The sequence below is a fragment of the Malaclemys terrapin genome, chromosome 4 (assembly GCF_027887155.1).
Source record: "Malaclemys terrapin pileata isolate rMalTer1 chromosome 4, rMalTer1.hap1, whole genome shotgun sequence".
NCBI lineage: Eukaryota > Metazoa > Chordata > Testudines > Emydidae > Malaclemys > Malaclemys terrapin.
In genome coordinates this window covers 125,029,363-125,054,292 of record NC_071508.1, presented here as the reverse complement: position 1 = coordinate 125,054,292, position 24,930 = coordinate 125,029,363, and the positions used below count along the sequence as shown (strand labels likewise).

The 24,930-nt window shown below is 41.1% G+C and overlaps 1 protein-coding gene across 5 annotated transcripts in view; it reads right to left on the bottom strand.

Moving 5' to 3' along the window:
* PPP4R4 (protein phosphatase 4 regulatory subunit 4) overlaps positions 1-24,930 on the bottom strand; it is a 109,268-nt gene that overhangs the window by 51,391 nt on the left and 32,947 nt on the right. For 4 of the 5 annotated variants that reach the window (XM_054026462.1, XM_054026458.1, XM_054026460.1 and 1 more), the window contains 5 exons: positions 23,266-23,368; positions 9,008-9,155; positions 8,209-8,282; positions 6,131-6,237; positions 1,871-1,978 (listed from right to left, as the gene is read on the bottom strand). In XM_054026462.1, coding sequence (XP_053882437.1) covers positions 1,871-1,978; positions 6,131-6,237; positions 8,209-8,282; positions 9,008-9,155; positions 23,266-23,368 — 540 coding nt within the window. Of the gene's footprint in view, positions 1-1,870; positions 1,979-6,130; positions 6,238-8,208; positions 8,283-9,007; positions 9,156-11,960; positions 12,062-23,265; positions 23,369-24,930 lie in introns of those variants that run through there. The other variant, XM_054026463.1, reaches the window with a different exon arrangement.

Below are 24,930 nucleotides of genomic sequence, written 5' to 3'. Positions count from 1 at the left end.
CATGTGCTTAAATGTTTGCAGGACAAAGCCCTTACACAGCAACTATTCAAAGCACTTCTAGTTAATTTTATTTCCTAATCTCAAATAAAATGTAACTGGCAAATTAATCTGGCAGTCCCTGCACTGCATGGTTTTACTGAAATAGTGTTAATTTAACCATGCTACTAATACTTATCTTTTACTCTAACCGCTTAGTAGTTCCACAGCCCAGTTCATCACACCCAACTTCAAAAGGGTTAAAGACACAAAGAAGAATCATTTCCACACATGTTGGTACTCCAAAAAAAAAAACAAAAACCAAACTGCATTTGTACAGTACCTTTCAAAGATAGGCTTTAATTTCATCCCTTCCCTTAGAGCTCTTCATAGATTTTAATGCCAAAAGGGACCATTTATGATCATCTAGTCCTGGAGTGAGCAAACTTTTTGGCCCGAGGGCCACATCTGGGTGGGGAAATTGTATGCAGGTCCATCAATTTTTGCTGGGACAGGGGGTTATGGTGTGGGAGTGGGTGCGGTGTGCAGGAAGGGGCTCAGGGCAAGGGGTTGGGATGCAGGAGGGGGTGCAGAGTGCGGGACGGGGCTCAAGGCAGGGGGTTAGGGGGCTCAGGGCAGGGAGTTGAGGTGTGAGGTGCAGGAGAGGTTCGGGGTGTGGGCTCTGGCCTGGCACCACTTATCTCAAGCACCTCCGGGGCAGCAGCAGTGCACAGCAGGGCTAAAAGGCAGGTTCCATACCTGCCCTGGCCTCACACCGCTTCCGGAAGTGGCCAGCATGTCCAGCAGTGGCTCCTGGGGGTGGGGTAGGGCAGGCGGCTCCACTGCGCACTGCCCTTCCCTGTGGGTACAATCCCCGAAGCTCCCATTGGCCACAGTTCCCCGTTCCTGGCCAATAGGAGCTGCGGGGGGCAGTGCCTGCAGGCAAGGGCAGTGCACAGAGCCCTCTGCCCTCCCCCAGAGGCCGCAGGGATTTGGTGCCGGCTGTGGCCGGGAGCAGCATGGGGCCAGGACAGGCAGGGAGCCTGCCTTAGCCCTGCTGCACCATGGGGCTGGCAATCCCGTGGGGCGGATTGAAAGCGCTGATGGGCCGGATTCGGCCCGTGGGCTGTAGTTTGCCCTCCCCTGATCTCATATGACCCCTCTCTGCATAACACAAGCCAGCAAAACTCACCCAGTAACTTGTGCATCAAGCCCATAATGTTATGTACTGTTCATATCTCCTAGACAAGAACAGAGAGGTAGACAGCTACCTCTGCGTTTCTGATAGGAATTTCAGAGGGTAAAAAAATTAACCTTTGTGGCCCTGATTCTGTGGCTCCTTATACGTTGTATGATCAAGACAAGACACTATAAGTTTTAATTTGTCTATAAGTTCAACATTGCCTTCTCTAGTGCTATATTTATAACTTTAAAAAAATGAAGAGGCTTTCAAGCTTATATAAACAGCTGCCACAGAATTTACATTTACTATAAGTAATCAAAACATGTTTATCATCCTTTTGCAAAGAGTGGCAGTTAGTTTTAAGAACTATGGACTCCTTCCAGATTGTCTTCCATCTTTGTGTACCTACACATTAAACAACTGATATCAGCTGAATCTTCCCATTGATTTCAAGGGGCTTTGAATCAGACCCTTTTCAGAAAAATGGCTTTTGTTCACATGGTAGTTACAAAAATACATTCCTGAATTACATAAAGCGTAAGTGGGTGAAAGCTATTGACAATTAATTGAGAGACTGCAATACGCCTTGAATATCAAATAATTTAACATGTAGGGATACACGTTTTAAATTTTGAAGAGTTTTTAGATTACTACTAAATACTTTAGAGTTATATTTTACATTTTGTAGTAAATTTTGCAAGTTATACTCACCCTATTCCTTGAGCTATATGTTCCAGTTGCCGACACATGCAAGATCGAACTTCATATTCTACATCTTGGCAGAGCGATTTTACCAGTGGAAGAATTTCCCTTTTAATGCTAAAAATTTGAACATTTTAAATTAATATGAAGAACTAAGTATCTGTAAACTCTATTTAATGAACACATCTGATTCTAGATGGTTCACAGTACTCTTAACTTCACCCTTCATACAGCAACATTTATAACCTTTATGAGCAGGTGTTGTAGGGCAGGGTGATAAAGTACAACTGACAATTTTGAAGCTTATAATTATAAATAGTATAAAACTTTACAGCATATTTTTATAACTAAACTAAAATACAAAATGGAATTTTCACAGAAGAGTATTATCCATATTCACCGCAGTTTGTTAGTATTTCATTTGAACGATTTTCAAACCTTTGAAAATACTGTTTAAGTATAGTGTTACTTTTAATAAAGATACTTAATAACCAACTTCAGTACAATATTTGGACAGCTGCTGTATGAATACATATACATTGTAATAATTGAAATGAAAGTCCTAGTTATTTTTGTCATCATCAGCTGCTTGCAAACGTAACAAAATAGGAATTTTAATGTAAATGGCTGTTTTTAAAATTAAAAACTAGGGTGCAATAACTTAAATCCACTAATCCGGACATTAGACTGATCTGTTCCAGTATCCAGTAAATCAAACAGGACCCTCCAAATCAGTATTTATACACTTTGTTGTTGGCCAGTCCTCTATTACATTCTAACAGATTCTGCTACAGCATACAGACAGCTCTGTCCTAAAAAAAATACAATCCACACAATGTGAATGGACTCAACAGGATAGCATTATCCCAACTGTGGGCACGAAATACAGAAGCTTAGTTTGTAAGATAAACAGCTTCTTTTTTTTTTTTAATTTGTTTTTGCAGATCCATCAATCTAATCTGAAGGGACTATTGAGCAGTTCACCCCACTGTAGAGTGGAAAACCATTTGCCAACCACTTGTCCATAATAAACATGGCCTTTAAGATATTCTAAGACCCTACCAAATGCAGAGTCAAAGGAATGGATTTCCAAAACATCAGAACAACTGGTTTGTGCTGCTATGTCTTCCATCTCTTTCATTCCTTAAGGTGAAAGAAGCCCCAATGAAGTAGGAATAAGTGCACACTGGACCTCTGTTGCAAGACCTGACCTACATAGTCCTGGATGCTCTTTGGCCCTTCTTTGGAGGAGGTTTCATAGATTTATAGATTATAGGACTGGAAGGGACCTCGAGAGGTCATCGAGCCCAGTCCCCTGCCCGCATGGCAGGACCAAATACTGTCTAGACCATCCCTGATAGACATTTATCTAACCTACTCTTAAATATCTCCAGAGACGGAGATTCCACAACCTCCCTAGGCAATTTGTTCCAGTGTTTAACCACCTTGACAGTTAGGAACTTTTTCCTAATGTCCAACCTACACCTCCCCTGCTGCAGTTTAAACCCATTGTTTCTGGTTCTATCCTTAGAGGCTAAGGTGAACAAGTTCTCTCCCTCCTCCTTATGACACCCTTTTAGATACCTGAAAACTGCTATCATGTCCCCTCTCAGTCTTCTCTTTTCCAAACTAAACAAACCCAGCAGAACTTATATATTAAAAAATCCTTATTTCAGTCCAGATAGAATTTAAGGAATCTTGAAAAACTTCTTAGAATACAGAAGGAAAGGAAATCTCCAGGCTGATATGGAAACCTTGTGCCTTTGGGATATGGAAACCTTTCTTCTTTGGGAAGAAAATCTTGAAGATGAACTTGTCTTTATGCAAGGTGAGGCCCAAGTCATCCTGTGGTTGCACAGCATCTAACATAACAGAGCAGCAATCCTGAGTGGGACCTTGGACACTATCACAATACAGGTAATAAAATAAAATAAAATAAAATAGGAGGCCTGCTCAAGGGTTTCTAGTATCCAAGCTCTTCTAGCCAAGAAAGTATTTCCAAGAAGGGATGTTTGAAATGGAAGAAAATGAAATAGAACAATTCCGTTTAGTCTTCTGAAAAGTTACAATCAAAGTCAGATTCCAGGAGACAATAATAAGTCTAACTCTAGATAGACTCTATTCATGAATATTGTAATTATTATTTAAAACAGCAACATAGATATTCATAGCACTATACAAACACATACATTACAAAAGGCTCCAATCTTGCAAATTGATTATTTGCAGATTGACCCAGCATCCATACGAAGTCAACTGTTATTAAATGGTAATAAAAAATTGTGGTCAATCTGGAACCATAGGAGCGTCCCTCCCTTTCACGTAAGGATTCTGATGTCCAATTCTTTCCTTGCAGCTGGAGTTATGAGCTGCTTTACTTGATCTTTCTAAAATTTCAGATTTCCAGCAACCAGATTTAGAACCTCTGTAAGCCATGGTCTGTGCAAGCTTACAGTACGACAGAAAGCCCCATTCTGTTCTATGTACAAATGAAGGTTCTTTTGAGGTTGGAAGTCTTCTTTATGGTTGCATCTAGTCTTCCAAATAACTTCATTTAACAGAACGAAATTGGGAACAATTTACAGCAGTTCACTTCAAGTACACCACCACATGGCCCACTTGTATACCTTTCATGGTATGCTAAGTTGTAGCATCTTGGCTAGATTAAAAGCAGCCTCACAAAAAAAGGCCAAGGCCAATGCACACACTATTTAGACTTCCTTTTTCATGGAAAAAACAACAGCTTGGTAAAGGTAATCATTCCCATTTCTTTTACCCAGTCCTAACTGGCTCTGGTAAAATAAAAGTTTTGACCAGAAATCAGCCAATTATCAAAGTATAAGTAGCCCTCCCAACAACTGCACAATCATCAGGTCATCATAAACTATGCTTAGTGTAGAACCCCTAAGCAGGAGCTGTACTCTGCAACTATCCCCAAGAAAAGATTCCACCCACATCCCAATGACAGGAGGGGTCGCATAGAGTCAGCTATACCAACGTTATGTCATCTAAAGATTCCCCTACAACAGGGAACACTCAGCTACCCACTTAAGCAAGTTTTACGTGGGAAGAGGTGGAGCAGGGGCAGGGCCTCATGGAAGGGGTGGAGTGGGGGCGGGGCTGGAGGCAGAGGGTGGGGGCTTTTGTACCTTTATATGAAAAGGTGTTAGTGATGCAGCCCTCGGGCCAATGTACTAGTCCTCATGTGGCCCTCGTGGTGATTTGAGTTTGAGATCCCTGCTGTAGAGGGACCTGGGGTCTGAAACTTGGCCCAGAAAGGTAATCTCAAGGAAACCCTTTTTTTAAACTTTGAGACTCTGGGAGTCTGATAAGACCCTGAAAAGGCTCTGAGGACACTAATGTCTCATCTAGACAGTCCTGAGGCACGGTTATTAATGTTGTCTGCACAGGAAAGGCTAGCTGAAAAGGGTTTGTTTAATACAGGGCTGATTAAACTGATGGTAGAAGGTAAATAAGGTAGTACGGATGTTGTGGGGCAGATAGTTTCTAGGGCTTTTACTCCTGTTAGGTATTTCTAGGTTCTGCACTGCTGTCCAAATCACTGACTTTCAGACTTGGAGGTGGAGGAGATCAGGTCAACAGCAGTTGACTACTGCTGTGTCTCCCATGCAGTTATGACAAGAAGAAAATCCCAAGCAAAGAATTCTGAAATCTGGCCACACAACTCAAAATTTAGAAACAAGATTTTGCCTTTAAGACAAGAGAGTTTTAAGTTTACCAATTCCTTTACTGGAGATTTTAAAATAGATTTTAATGAAATGCATCCGGAAGGCTTGGAAGAGTCTGACTGCACGTGAGGAGACAGAATTAATCCGGCAGGCTCATCAGGAGTGTGGATGCTCTCCTGTTGTTTTTGATAAGTAGGCATGGTTATGCCTCCAAAAGCTGCAAGCAGGCTGAAAAACCATTGTTTAGATCTGTGGACCTTCCTACACAGAACAATAATCTAGAGAAATGACATGAAAAATGGTGCTCCCAAGGTAACCTCTTGACTGGTCGAAGAATGTACACAGGGAAGTTGAAATCTGATGACAACAGCAATGTTTGAACATGCTGAGTACTGTGACCTACCTAATGAACATCGCTTATAGCTAATTAGTATTATGATGGATGGATCTGTAAGAACAAAAGCATTCAATTTTTGTACAATAGAGAAAATTATGTAAATCTACTTCTTGTAATATTATTCACTGGCAAAGACATTGTGATAAACATTAAATCTGAAACACATACACACAAACTACTCACATATGAGTTTCAAACTTGTTAGCTAATTTTCCCAATATTTTACAGCTAACTAAGCGAGACTGAAGTGTTTGGGAAAGCTGTGCCTTGGAAACAAGTGGGTTCAGGATCTATATGGAAAAAATGGGAGGAAACATTTAACAGTAAAAAATGTATTCCTGTTGTTAAAAAGTCTAGAAGTACATAATACAAATGTCAATTACTTTTCCCACAAAATTAGGTTATGATCATAATAATGTACACATTAAGACTACTAAGAACCTTGCATTTTAATATTCAGTGCCAACTATAGTATATAACAAATGTATCTTGGCCCAAATTCTAGTTTATGATTCACATCACAGTTATAGCCATTACACCTTTGCAACATTACATCTATCTTCTTGTGTTTTTATTTAGAGAATAAATTCTATAAGCATATTTATAGATATTATTTGGGGAATTTTCACACAAAGGGCCCCCTTCTTGGAAAAATCCAGAAGAGGAGGAGGGAAAGGAAATAGTATGAATTTCTTCTTGCCAATTTTTCTCCAGGGACACCTCCTTTGATGTGAACTCTGGTGGCCATATACCCTCCCAACCTTGAATATCTCTGGGATCCATAGGGAAGGGATTCCATGTGCAGCCATGACCCACTGCTGCTTCTGCTGGAGCTATGCGACTATTTGCTGGATCTCCTCCACGATCCCAGAGGATCAGCTGTCAAAGGGAGCCAGAGGAAGATAATATGCCTAGTTGTATTATCTTCTGATGAGAAATCGCCATGGAAACCCATGTGCAGAGTAGGACAGGGTGCTGCAAAGAAGGGTACCTCCCCTGCTCTGCCTCAGCTCTTCATCCAACCTTTCATGCACAACCCCAGTGGAATTGAACACAGGCCAGAAAGGGTAGCAGTGCTGCAGAAGCAGCCCTTCCCATCATCTTACTGTGAAAATGTGAACAGATGAACAAGCTAGAATTAGTACACAGAATGTGTTACCCATCATAACACTTAGTGAGGAAATAAGTCATACAGGTTTTGTAGGTACCATATATTATTATTATTTAATATCTGAACAATGAGAGCACCCAGAACATGTCAGACACTTTCCAAATATTTAGCAAGACACAGTCTTTTCCCTAAAGTGCTCTGAATTTAAGACAGTCCTCCAATTTCCATTACAATAAATACAATTAGAAGAATCTAAGTGTCACTATACAAAACTGAAATAATTAAGAAAAGCCTTATATCATGTGGTCTTATCTAACTGCTGTCCTAAAAGTGCCTCAGCAATTGTATTATACACAAGGTACATTGTTATGAGGCCATCCTATCATTTTATTGTGTTTTAAGGAAAAAGTAGGAAGCAAGTTGACATTTTCCCTAAGTGATCATTTTTTAAATTACTTTACAGAAACACATTGGTTCTAGCAAAATTAATTTATTTTGTTATTGTTAGCCTTTTACCCTTTAAAAGCTATTTTAAAAGCAATGATGGATTTCATTTACAAGCACATTTTAAAAATGTTTTTATAAAGTACAAATGATCATTAAGGGGCAGGTGACAGAATTTTTTCCTACCCCCAGAGCCATAATGTAGACACAAAATACACAGTGTTTGCAGGCTGACCTCCAAATAAAGACCTCAGGCTTTAACCCGCTGAGAGGAACTTAAACCCTCAAGTCTACTAAACCTATAGCATAAAATTAAGTTCAGTGCCAATCCAGAAGTTTAAGTTACTAAAACAAAAACTCTTTTGTTAGAACATTCTTCCACTTTTACTATCATCTTCGAAAATGAAAACACAGACCCTCCAAAGTACTTTATTGATGATATCTCATTTAAAAATACTGTAGTCATTGTTTGTTGATGTATACAAAAGCCTTTTAAGATGACCTACCATCCACCCCCAACACATTCCTTTACTACACTATGTTCTACAATACATAATAGCCTGATTTTCACAGGTGTTGACTGCTCGTTACTCCTGTTGAAGCAAATAGGAATTGCAGGTACTCCAAGCTTTTGAAAATCAGATCATTATTCATAAAAATCTTTAATCTATTCTCCATTAATGTTTCCAGGAAAAAATAACATTACCTCATGTCTGATGGTTTCTTTTGGCAAGACTTCTATTACAGCAAGAAGAGTTTCTAGCCACGCATTACTGACACCTGTTAGACACAAACAGACTATATGTTATATTATAGGTCAGTTGTATGAAACAACTTCTGATTTGGTGCAGTCAGCTCTTCAATGAACTATACTTCTAAATGACATACAGTAACATTCAAAAATAGTTACACACTTCTATCTGTTTGCATATATTTCATTAGAAAAGCAAGTTTTGCCTGCATTTTGGGGAGGGGAGAATTATTCAATTACTTGTTTTTGGAACAACTGTTTGAAGATGACAGTTTCCTCCGCTTAGAAATAACATGCTATTTTCTTTAATTTACTTATGTAAAACTTTCTATTTTTGCTGCAAGAGTCATTTTTTATTTTTCCTGTATTAAGAAAATAATTTTCAAGAAGTTAAAAGAAAATCTCAACATTATGAAGAAAATACTGTATCTGTACTTGTGCTTACTCAGGCACAGATTCCAATTAATCCACTGGAAATTTGGACTAAGGACCGCAGGATTTCGTGCACCAAACAGAAATGTATGTATTTGTTTTAGTCAAATTGAAGGAAACTTTCAGCTAAATAAGTCTGCAGGAAGGTCAATATATAGAAAACCTTACATACAGCAAGCCATTCCAAAAAACCACCATCAATTAATAAACTCACAGATTGGTATAGATTGTATGTATTGTTTTAAATAGTACTGTACAGCCACTAAGGAAACATAAATCACAAAGAACCAATTAGTTATCAGCATAGCATCATGATCCTGACCTGCATCCCTGTGTTCCAGATTCTGTAGAATGATGTGTAGAAAGGAGTGGGAATAAGTATGAATGGACACGGACTCCTCTTGCTGAATAGTTAAAAATGCAACAGCAGCTGTTAACTGCATTTCCACCCCTGCAACATGCAGGACTTCCTGTATAATCAGAAAGGGTATTTATTTAAAAGGATGAGCCAGAAATACATTTAAAAAAAATTCCCATGTTTATTCAGATCCTAGGAATCAGTATATAAGAAGTTAGATACAAAACTATCCTTACACAACCACTTCCTCTTAACAGATTAGATACTCGAATCTCTTTTAAATTAAATCTTCACAAATTCAGGTGTTTTACAAATCATAATAATATAAAGCTTTCAAGACAAAGAAATTAAAGTGGATCATAATGTTTGACATTGATTAGCAAGGAAAAAATGTAGCACACATTACAATTTTACTAAGCTTTTTTATTGTATGTCTTGTTCAATTATTTCTGTGTTTAGGCGCAGATGCTTTCTTTATGTATAGTAAGAAAATGTCATAACAAACGAGCCAGCATTCATTTCAGTTATTCATGGCTTAGAGAGATAAATATTTTGTACCCCCTGGGAAGTGATACCAAATTGCACAAAGTTATTTAAATTTCCATCACCAACTGATACCGAACATAAATAAAATTGTATAGTTTAGCCTCTAAATAAAAAACAGCCAAAGATGTATTATGTTATTTATTTAAACACTTTTCTATTTATAGATACTCAACTTTCTCATGAACCAATCTCATTTATTAGAAACTCTTTAATAGTGCCTATTCCAAAGTCAAATATTAATAATAATGATTAGGGCCCTACCAAATTCACAGTCCATTTTGGTCAATTACACGGTCAGAGGATTTTAAAAATCACACATTTCATGATTTCAGCTATTTAAATCTGAAATTTCATGGTGTTGTAATTGAGGGAGTCCTGACCCAAAAAGGAGTTGTGGGGGGAGTCGCAAGGTTATTGTAAGGGGGATTGCAATATTGCTACCCTTACTTCTGCACTGCTGCTGGAGGCGGCACTACCTTCAGAGCTGGGCAGCTGGAGAGCGGTGGCTGCTGACTGGGAGCCCAGCTCTGAAAGCAGCGCCACCGCCAGCAGCAGCGCAAAAGTAAGGATGGCACGGTATGGTATTGCCATCTTTACTTCTGCACTCTTGCTTGGGGGGGGGGGTGCTGCTTTCAGAGCTGGGTGCCCAGCCAACTGCCACCAGTCTCCGGCTGCCCAGCTCTGAAGGCAGCGCAGAAGTGAGGGTGGCAATATCATTACACCCCCTAAAATAACATTGTGATCCCCCCCTGCAATTCCCTTTTGGGTCAGGACCCCTAATTTGAGAAACACTGCTCTCCCCCGTGAAATCTGTATAGTAGAGGGTAAAAGCACACAAAAGACCAGATTTCACAGTCTGTGACGCATTTTTCATGGCCGTGAATTTGGTAGGGCCCTAATGATGATGATATGGTAGCAAAAATGTGAACAGGTGTTCATTTGTAGACAGCTGTCAGAATGAAAATTAAAGGCCATATCTACCTACATCTTTCAAAGTTATTTAGACATTTCATAACATCTGCTATGTGTAACCTGTATGAGTCACCCTACTCACTACCAATATGTACATTTTGCTGGGTATTACTAGAATGACATTTTTAAGTGGTTTTACTGCCTAATTTGCTATTACAATATTATGCATGTTTTACTTGTGAATCCAACCTTGGTAACACTTAGCTTTCTCTCCAGACTGATCAAGCTCAACCTGCCAGTTGATATTTTTCACAGATGCTTCTTTGGTTCTTTTTTTAACATACATATTGGGAGACAAATTATATTTAACGAAAGATCAAAGAATATTATCTAACTCTTTAGTAAAAACCAAAAACAAGCCTCCAACAGACTTCCTTAAAAAAAAAATTACAGGCATAAATGTGACAGACAAAAGATGATCCTGGTTTATGATTTGCTTACAACTGTCATGCGATGATTAGTACATTTATCATTTACGTAATAAGAAGTGAACAAGAAAGAAGTCTCAGTACAGAAATGTCAACCAGTCAGATTGTATGTGCAAGTACCCTTTTTCAGAGTAGCGGAGCTAAAGGAAAACTGTTATTCATCTCAAGAGCTGGCTGTGGGCGTTTATGGCTGTGGATGTTTCTATCAGGATGCCCATTATCCAAGGAAAATTAAGCTGTGCTGGGCAGCTTACCAACTACCAGTATAATAAAATGTTCATATTCCTTAATAAGGATAGGTTGCATTTTTTTTTTTTGTCATTAAGGGTCATATACTGCCCTTGTACTACTTCCATCAACTGGGAGTATTGCCAAGGAACAAGGTCAGCATATGGCCTTATAACAGAATGGTATTGGGGGATCAGAATAAGCAAACACATAAACATCTGGTTCTTGAACTACACCTCTTACAGTCATTCAAAAAAAAAAAAAAAAAAAGAGAGAGAGAGAGAGAGAGGGCTTTACCAAACAATTAAGAAAGAGGACAGAAGAAACAGGACCTAAAGAGCATGAATCAAAACATGAGTTCCAAGATACAGATAAGTTTTAAAGACAGCACAGATAATTCTGGCCCCTTTTAGAGTTATTTATGAAGAAGCTCCCATCTCACCTCCCGCCCCTTGTGCTAAGATTTAGGTGAAAGACAAGATTGTTAGTACATTCTAACTACAAAAGGGCTATCTGCAAGCAGTGCAATACAGAATGTGGGATTGTTGATTTTATCTATCTGACACACTTTCCAAACTTAATAGGTTTTTAAATTGTGGGCTGAATTGGCATTTTGGAGACGTACGTTTCTGCAATGTTAAGCTGAAGTTAAAAAATCAACATAGATATTGTTGGAATAGAAAGCATCTGATTTCAATTTTAAATATGTTCACTGGATACACAACATAAATAGGGTTACTTACCAACAACTCAAGATTCCAAATGGGTAGCTCCTCCACAGATCCACACTCTCTGGATAATCATGTGTGAGAGCCACATTCTCTGGATGTGCCTCCTCATGGACCTCGGGAGATATTGAAATGTAAATTTCTAGATTGCTTAAACATGTGCCTGCATTGATGTCTGCACTGAGAACTGTAGAGTTCCACCTATTAAAATGTGTCTGGCTCCCATCCCCACTTCAGTTCCAGAGACCTTAAGTTGGACATAAAAATGTATGACAAAAGACATCAGGTTTGTGAGTGTAGATCTGTTGAGGAGGATACCCATTTGGAGAATTATGATTATGGGTAAGTAACTTCTTTTTTAGTCATGGGATCTCCTTCACAGATTGCCACTCTCCAGTGGCAAAAAAGCACTAACCAGCAAACTCAGAGGGATTCAGTGCAACGTCAAAAACAACTAGCTGGTTTTGGTGAACTGCCTAATGAAAAAGACTACGGTCTAGCAGTTAAGTTCAGGCAGCTATAGCTCCAAAATGTAGAAAGCACTGCAGATTTCTTCAATTGGAACAGATGAAATTTCATCTCTAGTGAAATGTGATTTATGTCCCTTTGGAATAGATTTTCCTTGAAAGAATGCTGCAGTTTATCAACTTTGTATTTGTGTTAATATGGCATAACCTTTTAATTAGGAAAAGAAAGCAAGAAAGAAAGAAAGAAAGAAAGATATTCACAGAAGAATAGTAGAACAAAAGGACTGATTAGATTTGAACCCAAAGTCACTTTACAGTGTAAGCAACGGTTAAGAGCACCATCACTATCATTTCCTAACCTTGTGGAAACAATAAGAGAAGAATTTGTCAATAGCAACTGCAGCTTACAAAGTTGACAAGTTGGTGGATAGCAAATTAAAAAAATAGTTTCATAGATCATAAAATAATTTGTTTTGAAAATGGCTTTAGAATGGATCAGATAGCACAGGGAAAGGGCCTGGTGTGTAGGAGCCAGATAATATATAACTGAAGTAAGAAACAAAGACGTTCACAATTTTGAGAAGCCAGAGTATTGTAAGCTTGACAAGATTTGGGCTCTCTTTCCTTAGAAGGATGTAGACACTTATGTTAGGTGACCGACTGCAGCTCTAGATCAAAATTAAATGAATTTTATTCTGACACCGCAACATTTGGAAAAATAGCTCTTAATAAAGAAAATTCAGCAAATAAAGGCCTTCAAAAAACCTCATTCTGGTGGCACCGAGATCCACCAAACCATGGAGATCGAAAAGGAAAGGAGCTGTCAATGCCAAATACAAAGGAGTCATTAGGTGCACAGAACATACACTGAGGAATATATCTAAGCTGTCTATGAATCTGCATTTCAGTGATTACCAAGGTTCATGAGGAGGTGCATGCAGATATCCAGAGGGTGGGGGATCTACATAGGAGAACCATAACAAGACATCAGTGTTTTTCAACTGTAGAGAATGTACAAAAATTTCATATACATGATTTTATTTTAATTTCTGAACTATGTATATCATAGCTGATTTAACCAATAGAACACAATATTGATGCTCAAACTTGACCATACTTTCTCTGAGTTATATTAAAAGGGTCTGATAAATTTAATCTTGTTTATCCCAATATTAAAATCTGTATGGTAAAAGTTTTTTGTTTGATGGTTTATTTAGTTGTTGTTTTGTTCTGAATATTTAAAATGACAAATATAGAATTTCAATGGAAAATTTTTCCTACCTGTATAATTTCTGCAATTGCAGAGGCAAAATTACCAGGTTTGATTTACCAATTTCTGCCAACAAGTAGAGATAAAATTCTTAATCCAGACAGTCATAATGTCTTTCAATTACCTTTTCCTCAGTCTATTTTATCCACAGCATTGACAAAAGGAGCATTTGTTCTTACCTGTGAGTTCTGCGAATACAGTCAAACACCAAATGAGGAAGCTGAGTTTACTACCCAATTAGCTCAGGGTGATAAAAAGCTGCAGAAACACATAGCAATTACTATGTCTTTCACTTACAGTTGTAGATACAAATTTAGAAAAGTGGGTGAACATCATTATTCCATCTCACATATGGGAAATAGAGGTGCAGAGAGATTAACAGACAATTCAATTCCCTTTGAAGTGAGACAACTCCCACTATTTTCAATGGGAATTAGATCAAGTGACAGCTATACAAAATTTCCAGTTACTGGTCAGTTCATCAGCACTAATATTTCTTCAACAGACATAAACAAAAATCAAACATAACAAAAGCCTGTCAATGCTAAAAAATATTTGCAATCAAAACCAATAAGAGCATTTATCAACCCACCCAGCAAAAGTAGGAAAATACAACTATCCCTGTGTTAGGGCTTGTCTAGATGGAGAGTTAGTGCATGGCAAGTTGGGGTGTAAATCTACAGCGCACTAATGTGCGGCCCACTAACTGGCTGCGTGGACCTTGCTACTGTGCGATAAAAATTTCCTAGTGTGCTTTGACCATCTCTTGTTTCAAACAGTAGTAGGTCAAAGCGCACTAGGGAACTTCCAGTATGCAGCCCATGGTCCACACAGCCACTTAGTGTGTGGCATGCTAATGCACTGTAGATTTACACCCCAGCTTGCCATGCACTAACTCTGACCTCCCACTTGGTAAGGCTACTCCCATTTTTTCGTGTACTGTGTATTTATACCTGCTACTGTAATTTCAGCTCCATGCATCCGATGAAGTGGGTTCTAGCCCACGAAAGCTTATGCCCAAATAAATTTGTTAGTCTCTAATGTGCCACAATGACGCCTCGTTGTTTTTTCTCCATCTAGACAAGCTCTTAATGAAAGTAAACAGATAGTAAAGCAACTGTTGGAGGAACTGCTTATACTAATGGCTATTGACATTAACAAAACTCACATGTATTTCACAGAGTTTAATAGGGTTTAAGGCCAGAAGGGACCATGAGATCATCTAGTGTTACCTCCGGTTTATCAAAGGCCATAACATTTCACCCAGTTACCTCTGCATTGAGCCCAATAACTTGTGTTTGACTAAAAGATATGATCCAGAAAGGCATCCAGTCTTGATCTGAAGAGGTCAAGGGATTGAGAATTCACCACTTTCTTTAACAGTTTCTTCTAATGGTTAATTACCCTCACTATTAATAATCTGAGCCTAATTTCAAATCTGAATATGTCTGGTTTTGGCTTCCAGTCATTGGTTCTTGTTATGTCTTTCTCTGCTAGATTAAAGAGCCCAGTATTTTCTCCCTGTGAAGGTATTTATACACTGTAACCAAGTCACTTCTCAAACCTCTTTTTGATAAATTGAACAGACTGAGTCCTTTAAGTCTCTCACTGTAAGGCATTTTCTCCAGCCCTTGAATCATTGTTGCGGCTCTTTTCTGACCCCTCTCCAAATTTTTAAACATACTTCTAAAAATGCGGACACCAAAACTGTATGCAGTGTTCTATTATCAATCTTACCAAATGCCATATACAGAGGTACAATCACTACTCCCGTTTGTACATCCAAAGACCACATTAGCCATTTTCACCACAGCACTGCATTGGGAGCTCATGATAATTGCTTATCCACTATGACCCCTACATTTATAAGATAGGGTTACCATATTTTGTGCCTCCAAAAGGAGGACACTCCACGGGGCCCTGGCCCCGCCCCCAACTCCGCCCCCTCCCCAAAGTCTCCGCCCCCTCCCCTGCTTCCCGCGAACATTTAATTCGCGGGAAACCTGGGCAGGTAAGGGGGGGTGTGGGGGGAGGAGGTGCGGCCCAGGCTGGCCCCCCCGGCGGCTCCAGCCTGGGTCGGCTCGGGCCCTCGGGTGCCGGCCCTGGCCCCCGGCCGACCACCCCCGGCCCGCCCAGCACTGCCGGCCCCCGGCGGCCCAGCGCACCCCCCGGCTCCCGGCCCCGGCGGCCCAGCGCACCCCCCGGCTCCCGGCCCCGGTGGCCCAGCGCACCCCCCCGGCGGCCCGACCCCGCGGCCCAGCGCACCACCCCGGCGGCCCGGCTCCCGGCCTGACCCCCCGGCTCCCGACCCCGCTGCCCAGCGCACCCCCCCCCGGCGGCCCGACCCCGCTGCCCAGCGCACCCCCCCCAGCGCACCCCCCAGCGGCCCGGCTCCCGGCCCGACCCCCCGGCTCCCGGCCCCGCGCACCCCCCCCGGCCCCGCGCACCCCCCCCCGGCGGCCCGGCCCCGCGGCCCCGGCCCGGCTCCCGGCCCGGCCCCGCGAACCCCCCCGGCGGCCCGGCTCCCGGCCCGACCCCCCGGCGCCCGGCCCCGCGGCCCAGCGCACCCCCGGCCCGGCTCCCGGCCCGGCTCCCGGCCCGGCACCGCGCGCCCGGCACCGCGACCCCGGCCCAGCCCTCCCTCCCGATTTTCCCGGACATGCCCGGCTTTTGGGGGATTTCCCCCCGGACGGGGATTTGAGCCCCCAAAAGCCGGACATGTCCGGGAAAATCCGGACGTATGGTAACCCTACTCTGATCCCTCTGCACACTCCTGCCTTTTTCACACTGCCCTCCCTTCCTCCCCCACCAGTCAGTGCTTTTTGGCGACTCCCCGGAGCAGCTCCCCCAGCGCTGCCCCCCACCTGTGCAATCAGCGGCGCATGGTACTCCCAGCTTTGCTGGCATCCCTGGCTTACCTTAGAGCAGGCTCTGGCGACTGCTGCTGCTCCCTGACTCTTCGGCTCTGTTTAAGAGCCGAGCTGCCCTAGTGCTACCGGCTTCAGGCACTTCTCCTACCTGGGCTCCAGCTGAGCTGCTCCTCCCAGCTCAGACTGTAAGAGCCGAGCTGCTGGCTTCTGGCAGCCCTCCCCTACCTCAGGACCCAGAGCTGGCTGGACACGTCCCTTCCCCAGCTCCAGCCGAGCTGCTCGGCTCCGCCCCCCTCAGACTTACAGAGCAGAGCTGCAGGAGCCAGCGTTACCGGCTTCAGGCAGCACCCCCCCTGCCTCTGGACCTTGCACCGTGGGAGCAGCTCAGCTGGAGCCGGGTAGGAGAAGTGCCTGGCTGGGGGCTCGGGGTCCGGAGGCTGCCTGAAGCCAGTAGCGCTTGCTCGGGCAGCTTGGCTCTGTAAATCTGAGAGAGGAGGAGTGGAGCAGAGCCACAGGGGGAGAGGAAGTGCCGGCCATTTTCCCGGACATGTGTGGCTTTTCAGCAATTCCCCCCGGACGGGGGTTTGATTGCTGAAAAGCCGGACATGTCCGGGAAAAAGAGGACGTATGGTAACCCTATATAAGAACAAAATCTCCTTTTTGCTATATATTGCCAGAAAGTAAGTATATAAAAGCAATAGAAGAAGTACCAGCAACCAACAGGCAGGCAACATTTAATTAACTTTTGTAGAAAATGGCCTTTATGGAAGTGAGAATCTCAACTTTCAAGTGTCACACAATTTAAGAAAAAAAATAAATCTAAGTTGCTGATTTTTAGTGCACCTTCATTTCGAGAAGTCTCTCTACCAAGCATATCATAGGATCAAGAACATCTCAGATGTAATTGGATTCAATATTTTAAGCAGCAAATTCCAGAAATTCTTCAAGTCAGCAAGTTAGTTTAGAAAGGGGCCTGGAATGAGAGACTGGAAGTTTATGTGGCAGTTAAGTGGAAAAACTAGAGTTAAAGTTAATGAATTTTTAATAATTTTGCATCCTCAAGTCACTTTGTTTGTTTCTTTTCCCAAACCTATTTGCATATTTTTATAAAAAGGGTCTATTGAACTGGCCTTAACACCACCGAATCTGATAATGGAATTGACTCAGCTGTTTTTTAAACAATGTGTCAGTCCATTTTATTCCTCAGTTCTGAACACCTCTTGTTCTGTGGCCATTTGTTCAGATCAGAGAATAAGAGAAAAACAGTTCTTTTATAAAAGCCCAGGAAGACAAGACCAAGTTGAACTATGATGCTCAATATTATAAATGCATCTCTGCAATATGGAACCAAAGGCACTTCTCATGACAAAGGTGTACTGGAGCATGCATTTAAGTATTCTAGAGGATAATACCTGCCAAGTAATCACGTTGCTGGATTGCATATACTACAGAGCAGGAGGCTTGCTGATATATTTGTTCTCGCACTTTTAATCTAACAGCTCGTAATGAACTAGATGGAATATGTGCATCACAGATTCAAAATGAAATAGCTTTAATTTCTAACAAATATTGTATTATCTCTCAAACAGCCTCTTATTTTAGTAGACTGGAAAAAAGAAGGCACACTATGAGGCTATTTCCTCGGGCAATTTGATAAAATATGAGAGAAGTAATTTGTTATGAGTACTGTCTTGCTCCCTGGTCTATGTTTTCCTGGAATACTTTTGTTAACACAGTAAGTATAAAATTGGTGGACTGAAAACCAGATAAAGCTGAAGGGAAGGCTATAAACATAGTATGTTGGTATAAATAGCTAATCTCTGCAAAAATAAAATAATGAGAGGAGTGAAATACAAAAAAAAATTATTGTTGAAAAAAAGAAATGAAGGACCATTTTGCTAATATCCAGTTTTCTCTAGAGGGAAAAAATCCTATTTTGAACTGGCCAGATGTTCTAGAATAGAAACCAATTGTAAGAAGGCAGCCCTGTTTGGAGCATCCTTCTACAGTAGTCCACGGTATGACACGTGCACCTGCCTCAGTTTCTCCTACGTCCGGCCATAAAAAGAACAGTCTTTCCCAGTCTCCACTCAAAATCCCATCTTTGGGCATAATTTACTCAGATACACATACAATAATACATAGAACCCTCACAGTAAAAACCATTCTCCCAATTCCCATAGTAAAACATAGAAATGTACAGTGATTTTCCAAGCTCCTTGCTAGTGAGTTCACAGTACTGTTTCCAGTTTCCTTCTGCCCTTGTTCCAGGGTTCCACACCTCTAGGCCATCATCCTGAGAGTGACCAACCCCATGATTCTTCTGCCTAAATCACAGTCTATCAAATCAGCCCTTTTCCACCTCCCAGTACTGACTATTCAGCTTAGGAAGGTACTAAAACTAACCCTCTGCTGGTCTACTAGCCCTCAGCCCTTTTCAGCCTCCCATCACTGTCTCTCTGACTAAGGACGGTCAGCAGGCTAGTCCCTTTTGCTGACTCCTAGCTCTCAGCCTCCTAGCATTAGCTCTTCTAGCCCAGAACAGTCACCAAACTATCCTCCCTGCTCTCGACCTAGCCAATTCCTCCATCCTCCCAAGAAAGGCCTACAGAGATTTCCACTCTCTACAACCTGTCTCTCCCAAGAAGCTCTCACTTACCCCTTTCCTAGCTTCTCCAGTTTCTGCTCTCAGGCAGTCCTGACTCACCAAGTCTCTCTCTCACTGGATCTCCCCCCACTGGATCCAGGTGCCCTCTTTTAAACCCAGTTGGAGTGAGCTGTTGAAGCACAGGTGCACTGGCCCTGCTCCCTCTTAAAGGGACATCAACCCTTTTTAATACATCTTGTTGTACAGAAAAAACTATCATAAAAATATAAGAAAACCTGTGAGCCTCAGCCATGCAACTCTTCCTATATTACCCACCACCTCACCCCTGTCACTGAGAATATAAGGAAAAATTCAAGAAAGAAAATAGTTTGCAACTGTTACAATCATTTTTTTCACCTCATTTCTAAAGGTTTCTGGGATTGGATTGCTCAGAATGTTCTTAATGGAACATGAAACTTTTCATATTTATTGGAGGTCAGTGATTCAAATACAGCTCAGGTCAGTAATGAGCCAAACTTGTTTCCAACAGTCTGAAATAAGCGATATCAATCCATTTCTTAGAAAACAGTTGACCATATCATGAAGATCACCATCAAAATGACGCATATGTTGGCAGATTCAGCTAAAAACAAAGATTTCAAGGATATGAAGAAACTTCATTTCTACACATGGTCCCCTTCAAACTATGGATGGATGAGTCATATTGTCAAAGAAACTGGCAGAAACTTAATTTCTAATCCTCAGGCACTAAGGCACCCCATGGATATAGCACTTCAGTTTCCACGACTTTCAGTCTGGCACCTTACTCAAGAATTAAATTACACACATTGAAAAAGAGCTATTGCAATGATGTTGAAAATGAAGCAGTCCTCAAAATCACTAGTTATGCCACAAATTAGCTCTTCAGAACTAAATTTTCCAGCAGCAGTCTTTAAGTTAGCGTTGCATTTCTTTATGTCCAATACAGACATACCCACCCTACTAATTATAGACAAATTCAGATTCCTTTTTAGTGAGAGGCTGTACAATGGACCTAGACAAAGGTGACCTGTAGTCTAGTTTCTCTCACATTCTGTCAATGTTCTTCACTGGCTTAACCATTAGGTAAACACCAGAAACAGGTAAGGGAAAGATAGATCAACCTCTAGGTTCGTAACTGATCTTAAACATTTTTGAACCATCATGAACTGAAACAACACATTTTGTGATGTGAAAATTCTGGCTGAATCATCAGCTTTTTCCTCTTCTGATACATTCAGTTTTCTTAGAGTGGGATCCTTATCTTAACAGACATAGGAGTACAACACTTATACTGGGATTTAGTCATAATAGACTCTTTGAAGGAGCTCTGAAATTCCCCTGTTAAAGAACAGATACTAAATACTGTGCATACTAACAGATTATTTAAGTTAAAAAAAATGTACCTGAGGAGAGACTGTTTAGGCCATGTTAAAACAGGTTCAAAACGTATGCAGTTTCAGACTGAGCAAGTTGACACTCCTCCAACCTTTATTTCAATGTAAGCAGAGTCAGAATGAGCTCTACCCTCACATCTGGTGGTGAATTGTGGTGAGTTGTGGAAAAGAATTTCAGGGGCTGATCTTGTTTGCATAGGCACACCCACCCCACCTAGCATGAGCCCACAGCAGCCCAAATGGTCACTTTGGCTGCTGAGGGATCCCCAGTTTCTCTGTTATTGGGGCAGGAAGAATAAAGTGTTGTTACCCTGATTATCTGAATCAAGGACAGTGGAACTGTTTTATGACAGAGGGACTCGCCATTAACTAAGTAGCACTTGCTAGACAAGGGATATGGGTTCCAAAACCCAGTGAACTGAGACAGGCTGGGGACATGCATTTGTACCTGATGGTATGGGCCCCTTTTGAGGGCCTGAAACACCAATTGCACCTCCTCCTCCTCCTCCTCCTCCCTCCACTGTGGAATATCAGAGCTAATTTTGATTCCATTAGGAGTCTAGTTACAGGCTGCAAAACCCCACGGAGAGGCAGGGCAGTTGGCCTCGGACCACATAAGGTGCCCCTTATCACCCCCGTACCCCCCCAGGCTGGGAGGTAAAACTCTGCAGATAAACTTTTGAACTCTGGCGCTGCCCTGACCAGGGACAGAGGCTTTTGGGCTGTTGGACTTTTGGGTGATTTTTGGGTTGCTGGACTTAAGACCCTGAGGGGAAAAGGACACTGCCAAACTTACTTGGGGGTGGGTCTTTTGCTCATGGTTTGTGTTATGAATCTTGTTTGTGGTGTTTCCCCAACATAATGCTGCATTGTTTCCCTCCTTTATTAAAAGGATTTTGCTACACTCAGACTCCTTGCTTGCAAGAGGGGAAGTATTGGCTCCTAGAGGCATCTGGGGGGTGGTATGTAATTCTCCCAGGTCACTGGGTGGGGGCTCGAGCTGGTTTTGCATTGTATTATTGAAACAGAATCCCTAGGTACTGAACCTGGCCCTTATTGCTGCCAACTCTTTCGGACAGAAGAGTTACACCAGCAAGAGCTTGAGAGAGCCTGAGATCTTTGAAAGAGCTGAGTCAGTAATATTGTTATCTCTTGCATTCTTTACAGGACTAAAACTATCAGCATTGCTGGTCTTAGGTTGTTGCAAGAACTTATTTATTGCTAGCAATCAGTTCCCTTTGATCTGAGTATTTCCTTTGAGTCTTAGGCAGCAGTAGTCCAATTTAAGTATTACTTATCACAAAGTCTAAATAGCGATGAGCAGCCATTAGTTATTGTTGGACTTTAAAAATAAATAAATAAAGCAAATAATGCAGAAAAATGCAGCAACAAAAATAGATGGAAATATGTTTGAAGGAACAGCATTTAAGAGACCAGAGGCTAATCTGAAAGCTGTGACTATTAAAACAGATTTGTTCTTTGCTTTTTGTGAAACTGAATTAAAATTCTGGCTTACTCTACAACATGGGTCGGCAACGTTCGGCACGCAGCTCGCCAGGGTAAGCACTCTGGCGGGCCGGGCCAGTTTTATTTACCTGCTGATGCGGCAGGTTCCACCGATCGCGGCCCCCACTGGCCGCGGTTCGCCGTCCCAGGCCAATGGGGGTGGCGGGAAGCGGCGCGGGCGAGTGATGTGCTGGCCGCAGCTTCTCGCCGCCCCCATTGGCCCGGGACGGCGAACCGCGGCCAGTGGGGGCCGCGATCGGCCAAACCTGACGCGTCAGCAGGTAAATAAACGTCCCGACCCGCCAGGGTGCTTACCCTGGCGAGCCGTGTGCCAAACGTTGCCGACCCCTGCTCTACAACTTCAGCTGAATGACAACACACTGAACCAACGAAACACCAGAAATATCCCATCATTCAAAATAAATTCTTAGGCCCTCTCTTGATGGACAAAAATGATGTGTTGTTTAATAGTGTTAGTTCAACTCGATTGAAAAAAGCGGCAAAATGCAGGCCAATGCATTTGAAGCTATAGCACCTGGCTGTGTTGTAGCCATACATGGCTACAAATGTGTTAGCCCACATCTTAATGGGGCTTCTCAATCATGTTAGGTTAACTCAATTGAACTAACAAACACATTTTTGCCCATTAAGATATATCCATATTGGTTGACTACCATGCACATAGGGAATTCACCAAACAACTAATAATAGCTGATAAAACTTTTGTGGGCATTACATACACCATGGAAAACTAAACACAAAATATATAATTCTGGATGATAGCATAAAAACCTCAATGCTTCTCTCACAGAAGATGGAATGAGGCTGAGGAAATGATTCCTGCCAATTTGTACCATTAAGATTGATTGGCCAAAAATTTCTCCATAGGCTGGCAGAGAATGGTAAACTCTATAGTACTGAGATTTTTACAGAAGAATGCAGAACATTTTTCTGGAAAAAAAATATACTAATTGTGATAATTAACAATTAAAATACATGTTCCATGTATACAGTGAATTGGTGTGGAAGATCAATAAGGAACATCCCCTTCTAATTAATATTGATATGATAACAACATGATCTTCAAATCATACTTACAAAAGCAGTTGTTTCTCTTGTTGCCTTTATTGCAATATTTTATTAGGAAAAAAGGTATATTCATAACTTCACATTTAGTAACTTACTCTGATTTTTGGCAAAACCCTCCGAAGTGTCTCTGCAGGATTCTGTTGCATCAGGACTGGAAGATTTGCAACCACACTTGTTCCTTGGATGTCTTGACCAGAACTTACAAAAAACACACACATTTTAAGTATTATAGTACAAGCTGTCCTCAAGTCACAGATTTCGTAGTGAGGACAATGACTATTCATACAACAACTATTATATATAACTATAACTATATATATCTCCTGAAGAAGGTTTTTTTTAGTTTTAAGAAGATAGTTGAAGATAAGTCACACAAAAAATGAGCTGGATTAAATAAGCAACCATTTAGCAAATATAATGATCTCAATAAACTTTTTGTTTTGGCTTGAATTTAGTTTTGTTTCTAAGTGGTACCAAAAGTTCCATAGAGTACTGAAGTGAAGAGTCAAACTATTATTACAGCAGTTAGAGCTGAAAAGATCTTCAAGAGTTCCACTAGAATTTCTAATTTCACCTATCAACATTTAACATTTTTTGAGGAACAAACATACATTAGTTGCTATATTCAGCTAGAGACAACTAACCCAATTTAACTCTATTCTGTTAAATAAATACCACAATGCCTTTAAAAAACAGATATCTACCTGATAAAAGTTTCTACAATAAACTGGAAACAAATGTAATTATTGTGGTTACATTCAATGGAGTCTAGAATGTCTGCATTGGAACACTGATGTTACAGGAAAGATTTTCTTTTTTCTGTGCATAGAAAACAGTATGGTGCATCAGTAGAAACATTCAAGAAGGTATTAGCTGATCATCAGAATTACTTTGTTAGTGCCCAGCAACTCGAATACATTTGTGATACTGGCAGACTAGTCAACCAGTGTCTGATCTATAACAGCTTAACAAGAGGCATTGCAATTGTAATCAAGACAATCCACTTATGTATGGTTATCAAAGAAATCTTAATTAGGCTAGCAATCCCCAACTCGTTCACTTTGTATTGATAAGGATCAAAAAATACTTGCTAAGTGTATTTGTCTGTGGTTTACCTATGTCCTGTTAGAAGAAACCAAATTAGCTTGTAGATGCTAATTCTTTTTCAAGTCTTGTAATACTATTATTACTATACTCAATTGTCTCTAGATCAAGAGGGATATTAACATTTAAGTGAAACTTTGGAAGTAATAATGTTATTGTCCTCATGTCTCTTTGAAACTTATGATTGTGAAACATCTGTAAACTATTTTAGTAGTTTATGGCTCTTGCAAAGGGCATTATCTTTGAATGGCCCATTGAATAAAGATCACAGATTATCAGCATATGCTTTTCTTCCCAGTCTACATGGTGAAGTTGCCTGTCAGCTTGCCAGCATGCTTCAGCTTCAGCTATAAAAAAAAAAAAAAGGAACCTCGGGCCTCATCCTGAATCTCTAGTCTGCTGAACTTTGAACAGGGAAAGTTTAAGCTTTGGTCTGAGATCTTCCAAATATTTATTTTGAATACCCTGGAAAATAGTATGGAAAGACTTTAATACACTTTACATATAAGCTGCTTTTCAATTTTGACCCGTTGGAATAATTTCAAAGAAACTTTTGCAAGCCAACATATATAACATCACTGCTATATGAACACTGAAAATCACTTGTATGTATATGATTTCTTGGCCATTAATAACGCTCTTCTTTTCCTTTATTA